Source organism: Ovis aries, chromosome 17 (genome assembly GCF_016772045.2).
Source record: "Ovis aries strain OAR_USU_Benz2616 breed Rambouillet chromosome 17, ARS-UI_Ramb_v3.0, whole genome shotgun sequence".
Taxonomy (NCBI): Eukaryota; Metazoa; Chordata; class Mammalia; order Artiodactyla; family Bovidae; genus Ovis; species Ovis aries.
The window spans coordinates 70582629-70593106 of NC_056070.1; the positions used below are offsets into that span (position 1 = coordinate 70582629).

Below are 10478 nucleotides of genomic sequence, written 5' to 3' on the forward strand. Positions count from 1 at the left end.
CTGCCATGTTTTGACACACGTCTTCCTCAGTTCAGCTCAGTTCAGTTCAGTTGCTCAGTTGTGTCCGACTCATTGTGACCCCATGGACCGCAGCACACCAGGCCTCCCTGTCCATCACCAACTTCCGGAGTTTACTCAAACTCGTGTTCATTGAGTTGGTGATGCCATCCAACCATCTCATCCTCTGTCCTCCTCTTCTCCTCCCACCTTCAATCTTTCCCAGCATCAGGGTCTTTTCCAAATGAGTTAGTTCTTTGCATCAGGTGGCCAAAGGATTGGAATTTCAGCTTTAGCATTGGTCCTTCCAATGAACACTCAGGACTGATTTCCTTTAGGATGGACTGGTTGGATCCCCTTGCAGTCCAAGGGACTCTCAAGAGTCTTCTCCAACACCGCAGTTCAAAAGCATCAATTCTTCGGCACTCAGCTTTCTTTATAGCCCAACTCTCACATCCATACATGACCACTGAAAAAACCATAGCCTTGACTAGACGGACCTGTGTTGACAAAGTAATGTCTCTGCTTTTTCATATGCTGTCTAGGTTGGTCATAACTTTCCTTCCAAGGAGTAAGTGTCTTTTAATTTCATGGCTGCAGTCACCATCTGCAGTGATTTTGGAGCCCCCCAAAATAAAGTCTGTCATTGTTTCCTCATCTATTTTCCAAGAAGTGATGGGACCAGATGCCATGATCTTAGTTTTCTGAATGTTGAGCTTTCAGCCAGCTTTTTCACTCTCCACTTTCACTTTCATCAAGAGGCTCTTTAGTTCTTCTTCGCTTTCTGCCATAAGGGTGGTGTCATCTACATATCTCAGGTTATTGATATTTCTCCTGACAATCTTGATTCCAGCTTGTGCTTCCTCCAGTCCAGCGTTTCTCATGATGTACTCTGCATAGAACTTAAATAAGCAAGGTGACAATATACAGCCTTGACGTACTCCTTTTCCTATTTGGAACCACTGTGTTGTTCCATGTCCAGTTCTAACTGTTGCTTCCTGACCTGCATACAGGTTTCTCAAGAGGCAGGTTAGATGGTCTGGTATTCCCATCTCTTTCAGAATTTTCCACAGTTGATTGTGATCCACACAGTCAAAGGCTTTGGCATAGTCAATAAAGCAGAAATAGATGTTTTTCTGGAACTCTCTTGCTTTTTCCATGATCCAGCAGATGTTGGCGATTTGATCTCTGGTTCCTCTGCCTGTTCTAATACTAGCTTGAACATCTGGAAGTTCACAGTTCACATATTGCTGAAGCCTGGCTTTACTTTACTGAGCATTACTTTACTAGCGTGTGAGATGAGTGTAGTTGTGAGGTAGTTTGAGCATTCTTTGGCATTGCCTTTCTTTGGGATTTGGAATGAAAACTGACCTTTTCCAGTCTTGCGGCCACTGCTGAGATTTCCAAATTTGCTGGCATATTGAGTGCAGCACTTTCACAGCATCATTTTTTAGGATTCGAAATAGCTCAACTGGAATTCTATCACCTCCACTAGCTTTGTTCGTAGTGGTGCTTCCTAAGGCCCACTTGACTTCACATTCAAGGATGTCTGGCTCTAGGTGAGTGATCACACCATCATGATTATCTGGGTCGTGAAGATCTTTTTTGTACAGTTCTTCTGTGTATTCTTGCCACCTCTTCTTAATATCTTCTGCTTCTGTTAGGTCCATACCATTTCTGTCCTTTATCGAGCCCATCTTTGCATGAAATGTTCCCTTGGTATCTCTAATTTTCTTGAAGAGATCTCTAGTCTTTCCCATTCTATTGTTTTCCTCTATTTCTTTGCATTGATCGCTGAAGAAGGCTTTCTTATCTCTCCTTGCTATTCTTTTGGAACTCTGCATTCAGATGCTTATATCGTTCCTTTTCTCCTTTGCTTTTCGCCTCTCTTCTTTTCACAGCTATTTGTAAGGCCTCCCCAGACAGCCATTTTGCTCTTTTGCATTTGTTTTTCTTTGGGACGGTTTTGATCCCTGTCTCCTGTATAATATCATGAACCTCTGTCCATGGTTCATCAGGCACTCTGTCTATCAGATCTAGTCCCTTAAATCTATTTCTCACTTCCACTCTATAATGATAAGGGATTTGATTTAGGTCATACCCGAATGGTCTAGTGGTTTTCCCTACTTTCCTCAACTTAGGTCTGAATTTGCAATAAGGAGTTCGTGATCTGAGCCACAGTCAGCTCCTGGTCTTGTTTTTGCTGACTGTATAGAGCTTCTCCATCTTTGGCTGCAAAGAATATAATCAATCTGATTTCGGTGTTGACCATCTGGTGATGTCCATGTGTAGAGTCTTCACTTGTGTTGTTGGAAGAGGGTGTTTGCTATGACCACTGTGTTCTCTTGGCAAAACCCTCTGAGCCTTTGCCCTGCTTCATTCCATATTCCAAGACTAAATTTGCCTGCTACTCCAGGTGTTTCTTGACTTCCTACTTTTGCATTCCAGTCCTCTATAATGAAAAGGATATCTTTTTTGGGTGTTAGTTCTAAAAGGTCTTAGAGGTCTTCACATCTTCCTAATCAGAAATAAAAATCCCCCAGTGGATATGCTATAAGTGGCAAAAAGAGGCTGGTTCCTGCTCTGCTTCACTCAGACTCCAAAAAATTAATAATGCAAATATCTGCGTAAAAATCAAGTTTTACTTCTTAATAAAAAATTTCAAAAGATCTGTCCTGTGTCATTTAATCTTTTCTTAATTAAAACCTTACAAAGAATTATATTTCTGATATGTGACTCATCAATGAAAAATTGAAATAAACATAGATTGACCTTCAGTTAAATTCATGCATGTATTTAAAGTAATGACCTTAACATTTTCACAAATCCATTAACATATTTTCATACATTTACTGTCTCAGGGAATTCCCAGGTGGTCCAGTGGCTAAGACTCCATGTTCCCAGTGCAGTCAGCCTGGTTCCATCCTTGTTCGGGGAACTAGATCCCACAAGCCACAACTAAGCCAGCACCCAGATAATGAATAAATAAATGCTTTTTAAGAATCTCAAAGTCACACACCTACAGTGTAACACACAGATTCAGTGCGGGGCAAACTGTAGTAGGGCCTCTTGTCCAACCAAACTTTCCCTGAACTGTATCTTCTTGGACCCACTGCTTGGAACAATTCATCCTAACAGCCACCACATATCAGGCTCCCTGGGGACACACGCTGCTCAGACCCTTCAGAGTCTCACTAAAAACGGACAGGAGCACCCCCAGGCCTGCTCCCTGCAGCCTGTGCCCTGTGCCTGCAGGAGAGACGCCCTGTAGGAGTCACTTCGTAAGAGAGGACATGGGCATGGGGTCCAGAGTGTAGAAAGGTTTGCACACAGTAAAGATCCAGGCGTTTAGGAACCAAGGGTCCCACCCCCGGCCTCTCCCCCTACACCTTCCGACCTCAACAGAGAAGAGCCCCCTCCTCCTCACGGCTGAGGGGACGCACAGAGGAAGCAGGGCTCCGGCCACCAGGGAGGGGACCCACAGAGGAGGGACCCGCTCTCCTGCCCAAAAGGGGACGGGCCTCCCCGGGGCCAGCACTGCCCTGACCTCATCCTGATGGAGAGGAACCTGTGCCCCGGAAGCCCTCTCAGTCCTGATCCCGAGCAGCCCAGGGAGACGTGGACAGACTCGGCCTGAGGGGCCTCAGGGGAGCACACAGGGGGCCTGAGGTCACAGCGGACACAGAGGAGGCCCCTGAACTGGCTCTGAGGCGGGGACAGTGCCCAGGGCAGGGGCAGGAGCTGTCCCTGAGGGCTCCGCTCACCAGGGCACAGGGAGCGTGTCCGGGCCTGGACACCAGGGGGCGCGCGAGGGCCATTCCTGAGCTGGTGAGTGGGGTGAGAGCTGGGCCCAGGCCCTGGCACTGCCAGGCAACCAGCGCTCAGGGCTCCTGGATGGGACCTCCGGGCCCTGGGCCCCTACAGCCCCGCCCCAGTCCACACCCTGCACCCCCTCAGGCACAGGGACAGGAGCCAGGGCCCAGGGAGGGGTCAGAGAGCTGGGGGGGTCAGAGAGCTGGAGGGGGTCAAAGAACTGGGGGGTCAGAGAGCTGGGGGGGGAAATCAGAGAGCAGTGTGGGGTCAGAGAGCTGGGGGGGTCAGAGAGCTGGGGGGTGGGGTGGGGAGGACGGTCATTTGCATGAAAGGCCCCGCCCCCTCTCAGGGTATGAAGAGGGGCAGGAGCGGTGTGGGGACGCTCTGCTCAGCTGTGGGGCCTCAGACGGCAGGACGCCCTGACCGTTTCCACCATGGCCTGGTCCCCTCTGCTCCTCACCCTGGGCGCTCTCTGCACAGGTGACTGGATGCGGGGACAGGGGATGGGCCCTGGGAAGACTCACAGGCCCTGCTCCCTGATCTTGTGTCTGGACCGCAGAGTCACCATCTCTGTCTCTCCCCCTTCCAGGATCCTGGGCCCAAGCTGTGCTGACTCAGCCGCCCTCTGTGTCCGGGTCCCTGGGCCAGACGGTGACCATCTCCTGCTCTGGAAGCAGCAGCAACATTGGACTATTGGGTGTGAGCTGGTACCAACAGCTCCCAGGATCGGCCCCCAAAACCCTGATCTATGGTAGTAACAAACGACCCTCGGGGGTCCCCGACCGATTCTCTGGCACCAAGTCTGGCAACACAGGCACCCTGACCATCACTTCGCTCCAGGCTGAGGACGAGGCCGATTATTACTGTGCGTCTGCTGACCTCAGTCTTAAGAGTCCCACAGTGCTCCAGGTCAAGGGGGAAGTGAGACAAAAACCCGCTGTCCTCTCAGAGTCGGGGCTCTGGGGGCAGAAACATCCTCTGCAAAGGCAGCCGCTTCGTCTGTTTGGCCTAAGACTGTGCTCAGTCACACCACGGAACTAGGTCCAGAAAAAGCTGTTCACATCTTTCTTCGTTCACCCCTTCTCCAGCTTTCCTTGGCAGCAACACATTGTCTGATTTTCTCAACTTGAGCAGAAATCCCCAGTGCCAGGGGCAGGTGCCCTGGGGTCAGAGTCCATGATGGGTCGGGTCAGAACCAGAGGAACACAGTACGGTTCTGTCTGACTCTGGACTCGTCAGAGCGTCCAGTATGTGTCCTGGGCCCAGCAGCTCTCCTTCTCTCTGAGGCCAGTAGTGGACGTGGGGGGGTCCCTGTTCGGGTCCCTGGCCTCAAGTCTGGTGTTCAGGCTCCTCAGCCATCACTGGGCTGAGCTGAGGCCCAGGATGCTGCTCCTGCCTTTCCTGTGACAGCCTCTCAGGCTCAGCCAGGGCTCCAGGCTCCTGGCCAGGCAGCCTGGGAACCTCCTCCACTGGCCTTTGCCCACGTGGGGAGCAGGGTGCTCACTGGAGAGTGACTTTCCTGCACCTGGGCCCCAGGGGACATGAGAGCTCTCAGCTGTGAGCAACAGTCTTGCCTCTGACTTCCTGCTCCTCTGTCCAGGGGTCAGTGCCTAGACCTGAGGTCCAGGCTCGGATGGACGGGAAATTACACAACAGAAATGTCAGTGAACTTGACCTCCAGCGATACCTGGACAGAGGGTGAGAGACCCAGGGGAGGGACTTCCTCCATGTCAGCAACTTCGTCTCAAGAGCAGGGTCTTGGGAGCCCTCCTCCACGACCTGGACCCCTCCCTTCGTGTCCTCACTCCTGAACAAAGACTGTCCTTTAGGGAGAGTGATGGGATGTGGGTTTGGAGGCCTTTGCCCTGCCTTGCGCTCCTGGCACCTGGGCACAGGGCGTGGGGCATCCATGCTTCCTGTCACCTTCTCACCCTCCTTCAAGGGGGTCCTGATGGCTCTGTCCTTTACCAGTTCCTCTCTTCACCTGTTTTCCTCTTTTTCCTACACAAGCATCCATGCATTGGAACAATAGGAAAAGGATTTAGTATGAACATTTTGTTTGATATGAGATGAATCTCACAAACACGGGTTGAGAAAAGAAAATAATCATATGAATTTTACTAAATGGCTAAGTTACAAGAACATCTCATCTGAACACAAAACCGTACTTTTACTTTCCGTTGATTAGCATTATTTTTGTCCCTTAATTTTCCTAAGTAATGGAGACATTAAGTCCTCCTGCACGAAATTACATGTATGTAAATGAGCATGTACTAGCAATACTACAATTGTGTCTAGGTGTTTCTATTTTTACATGGATTTTATTCTTGGTTCTAAATTTATTTTTTAATATGTCTTAATATAAAATACAACTTGTAGATGGAAAAAATAACATTTGGTATTAGTATCAAGTTCTTATATTTTGAATTTTTTGTTAACTTTCTGATTAGAACATTTTGATCAATAGTTAATGTTAGTGGCTTGTAGTGTTTCCTCTTATAAATTTTTCGGGTATGTGTACAAATGTTTAACGAATTCTCAAAAAACTAGGAAATATTGCACCTTTTTTCAATGTTTTTTAAAAAGACATGCCTACAATGCAAATCAGTTAGAACAATGTAGTGGCTCGAGTTTGTTACATATTTCAGGTGAGGAAATACATGTTATGTCTTTTTGTGGACTAATTCCATAGTAAAATTTCCATCTTTTTCTAAGGAAATTAATCTTCTTGCTTGTTTTCTCTACTAGCTCACTGATGCATCTTCCTAGAGAAGTTTGCATTTTACCTCCTTAATTCTGGAGGTTCTTTTTTGCTTTTATTTCCCACGTGTGACCAGCGGGGGCGCTATGGGACTGCCCTGGGGACCCTGCATGGCTGCTCAGAGAGCATCGCTCACTCTGGGAACTGGGCTTCGGGCAGGGCGTGCACCCCAGGGGGTACTCAGTAGTGTGTCCTCTCCGGCTGCAGAGTCCCCTGTCATCTGGTCTCAGCAGGTGCTTCCTCCAGGGGCTCCCAAGAGGGAACTCCCCTCCACCCCCTGAGTCTGGGCTGTGAGCTGAGCTCCAGCATCAGGGCTGAGAGATGGGCTGGGCGGGCCCTGGGTGGACCCCTATTTGCATGGCAGCCCCTCCTCTGGCAGAGGCTGGGGCAGAACAGGAGGCCTGGGGCAGCCCAGCCCCACTGTGGGGACCAGGAAGCTGTCAGCACCATGGCCTGGACTCCTCTCCTGCTGGTGCTCCTCTCTCTCTGCACAGGTAGGCACAGGCCCCGGGCACCAGGGCTCAGCCCCCAGCCCCATCAGCCCCTGGGGCGCAGACTCTGGGAACCTTTCCTGCAGCTCCTGCCCCGTCTCCCCTGTGTCTGTGTCTGCAGGTTCCCTCTCCCAGCCTCTTCTGACTCAGCCAGCCTCCCTCTCTGCGTCTCCGGGAGCATCAGCCAGACTCTCCTGCACCCTGAGCAGTGGCTACAATGTTGGCAACTATAGCATATACTGGTATCAGCAGAAGGCAGGGAGCCCTCCCCGGTACCTCCTGAGGTTCAAGTCAGACTCTGATAAGCACCAGGGCTCTGGGGTTCCCAACCGCTTCTCTGGATCCAAAGATGCCTCGACCAACGCAGGGCTCCTGCTCATCTCCGAGGTGCAGCCCGAGGACGAGGCCGACTATTACTGTGCTGTGTGGCATGACGACACTAATGCTCACACGGTGCTCCAGAGCAGTGAGGAAGAGCAACAGAAACATCGTCCACTCACCCCTGCTCATGGCACGGATGAAGTCTAGCTCAGGGGGTGACTTCTAATTGTCAGATGTTAGACAAGCAACCGATTTTCCTTAAACCAGCAGATTTGATAATATTGTATTTTGCTTCAATTTAGCTTTTAGATTGCTAAGATACTTTTATCCAATGCAGGTTTTCCTGGGCAAACATTTCTTGTTCAGAGACAAAATTTTCGATAAAGACATTGGCTGAGCCCAGAAGAGGTGGTTTCAGGCCAGGCCCAGCTCAGGGTCAAGGGTTCAGTAAGACAGGCTTCTGTGAGTGTTTCACTTGGGATTTTGTGATATAAAAGTCAACATGCAGAAATGAATTGTATTTCGTAGTTCAGTATTGAACCTCCAGTTTCTGAAAATAAAACCACTAGCATGTATGATACAATCAATACAAAACACTTAAATCTGAGGAATATCAGAAGTCTGTGCATTGAAAATTACAAACATGCAAGAGAAATTAAAGGCATAGTGAGTAGTGACTCCTCATCTGTAGTTTGAAACACTGAATGTCACTAAGATAACAGTCATTAAAAGTAGTGCAACATAACATTGTAAAGCCACACACCAGGCTTCCCTGTCCCTCACTGCTGGGAGCCAGCGTGAGGAATCCCGCCCATGGCAAAGGTCATGAGGAAGGAAGCCCGACAAAACGCAAAGGCGTGATCCGGCTTTGGGGGGTTCCCCCTGAGGTTTCCTGATCATCTACCCCCCAAACCAGAGTCTGCCTGCTTTGTTACTGTGGTTTTCACTCTTCTGACATTCTCTGGAAAAACGTTAATTCAGGCCTTCAGTCTCCTGCATCAGCTCAAACCCCTTTGATGGCTCTCTAACTTGCCTGACAGGTTCCCCCTGCCTTTTTACAATTTGTGAATTGCTTACAGCCCCCCAACCATGAGAGGCACAAAGCTTAAAGCATCTTAAAGATACAGAGCCTTTTCTAAAGAGCTAAAAATCATATTGGTGATGGGTTTTCACTGTTGACTCAATGACTGCTGCCAGCCCTCCATATTCTTTATCTTTTAGGCACCTGAAGGATATTAATCAATGTAATTGGGATTTAAAAATAGGCTTATAGTAGTTTTGATGTTAGCAACACTAGACTTTTGAGTTAATTCCTTTTCTCTTTGTAATAAATCACTGTAGTTCTTTCATTGTTATAAATTGTTGTGTCCTTGCTATGTAAGAATGTAACTTTATTAGTGCTTTCTGAGAGTGGCACCAGACTTTGGGAAGAACAACACGAATAAGTCTTCTGGTCGACAAACCCTTATCAGAAAAGGGCTGTAAAATGTTAATTGGCCTTCTGGCCAGAAGATGATGTGAATCACCTAAGACTTATGTATACAACTAGGTATGCAGAGAGAAAGCCTGGTCTCAACAGGAGTCAGGGCTGCTGACGCTGCAGAATTTTATATTATCCATTGATCTCTATGTACAAAAAAAGGTATAAAAGGCCTTTCTGAACAATAGAGGATGGGCCAGTCACTGGACTGGTTCCCCCCGTGTCTTTACTCTACTTTCTGGTTGAATTCCCGTCTAGGGCATGGAGGCTCACCATGTCTACTAACTTGCCCCGGCTTTTAAGATCCACGTGAGAGGGAGCCCAAGGTGGGGCATGCCCCGCTATTCAAGAGGACGCCGGTGGCCTAACGTAGATGGTGCAAGCTCCTTGTCTGGAACTTTATTGGCTTTCCACGTAAACCAAGTTATTCAGCACTTTTCTCCACTAAATTTTCCTACTATACTATTTCTTCTTAATTTCTTTTATATTTCTAAATAAATAAGTTTTTCCTCGCCTACTCCATCTCCTCTTCAAATTCCCTGGATCCACTGGGGCAGGACCCCGGCACCTCACCATCCTGGAGTTTGCCCAAATTCAAGTCCATTGGATCCGTGATGCCAGCCAACCATCTCAACCTCTGTCATCCCCTTCTCCTCCTGCCCTCAATCTTTCCTAATGAAAGGTGTTTTCCAATGAGTCATAAATATGAAATTATGCTGAAAATTAAGGAGAACGAATAGGAAAATGTACAAGTCTACAATTATTAAAAATAGTATATAATGTTAACATTATATAAATTTAAAGGTAGTTTAAAAATGTGTGTTACTCTGGTCCCAGTAATAAAAAAAACATAAAATTTGACTGCGTTTGTATGATGAGGATAAACATTCAGCAAGAAAGATAAAAGAAAATTTGAGCAAGAGTGAAATATTTTCTTCCAGGAAAATTGAGTAGCCGGGCTGTGGGTCCCTGCATTGTTTACAGTGTGGCTTCCTTACACCTGCTTCCCTTGAGAAGCTGGAGGGGGTGTGAGCAGTGGGGACGGGGCGGAGCCCTTAGATGTCAGAGGGAAAGATGCTGGTTCCTGACACCACTCAAGGGTCGCTCTGCCTGCTCAGAGTCAGGCTCTGCAGCAGTGACATGCCACCTGCCCCCTCCCCGCTGAGCACAGAGTCCGGAGCACAGTCTGGACTGTCTCAGCTGAGCCCACTGTCCAGCCCAGTGCTCAGGTCCTCTAGTCCCAGAAAGAGCGGCAGAGCTGGTGGTGTGAGGTGTCCGGGAACCAACAGGTCCCAGCCAGAGACCCCAAACCATGATGCCTGCGGGTCCCCAGCCCTCAGGAGCCGCGACTGGTCCTTTGGCTCCAGCCGCAGTCACTCAGGTTCCTTGACCACTGGGGGTTCCTATCCTCGGATGAAAGAGGAGGAGGACAGGGGTGATCGTGATCCGGGCACCTGGACACAGGTGATGCCACCACAGTCACCTTGCCTTCTGTGTCCCAGGAGCTGGGAGTAGAGTTAGCCTCACTCAGAAAGGTGGCTTCTGCTTCCCAAGCCAACAGGGAGTGAACACGTGGCAAGTGCTTTATTTAACTTAGGTAGGAAAGACGAGACCA

The 10478-nt window shown here is 48.7% G+C and overlaps 2 gene segments (V, D, J or C); both read left to right on the top strand.

Moving 5' to 3' along the window:
- The first annotated feature begins 4191 nt into the window (after positions 1-4191).
- On the top strand, positions 4192-6074 carry LOC101108519 (immunoglobulin lambda variable 1-40-like). The segment is given in 2 exon segments: positions 4192-4290; positions 4400-6074. Coding segments are annotated over 2 exon segments (498 nt in total).
- A 916-nt stretch (positions 6075-6990) lies between these two features.
- On the top strand, positions 6991-9724 carry LOC101103794 (immunoglobulin lambda variable 5-39-like). The segment is given in 2 exon segments: positions 6991-7065; positions 7184-9724. Coding segments are annotated over 2 exon segments (453 nt in total).
- The last annotated feature ends 754 nt before the right edge of the window (positions 9725-10478 follow it).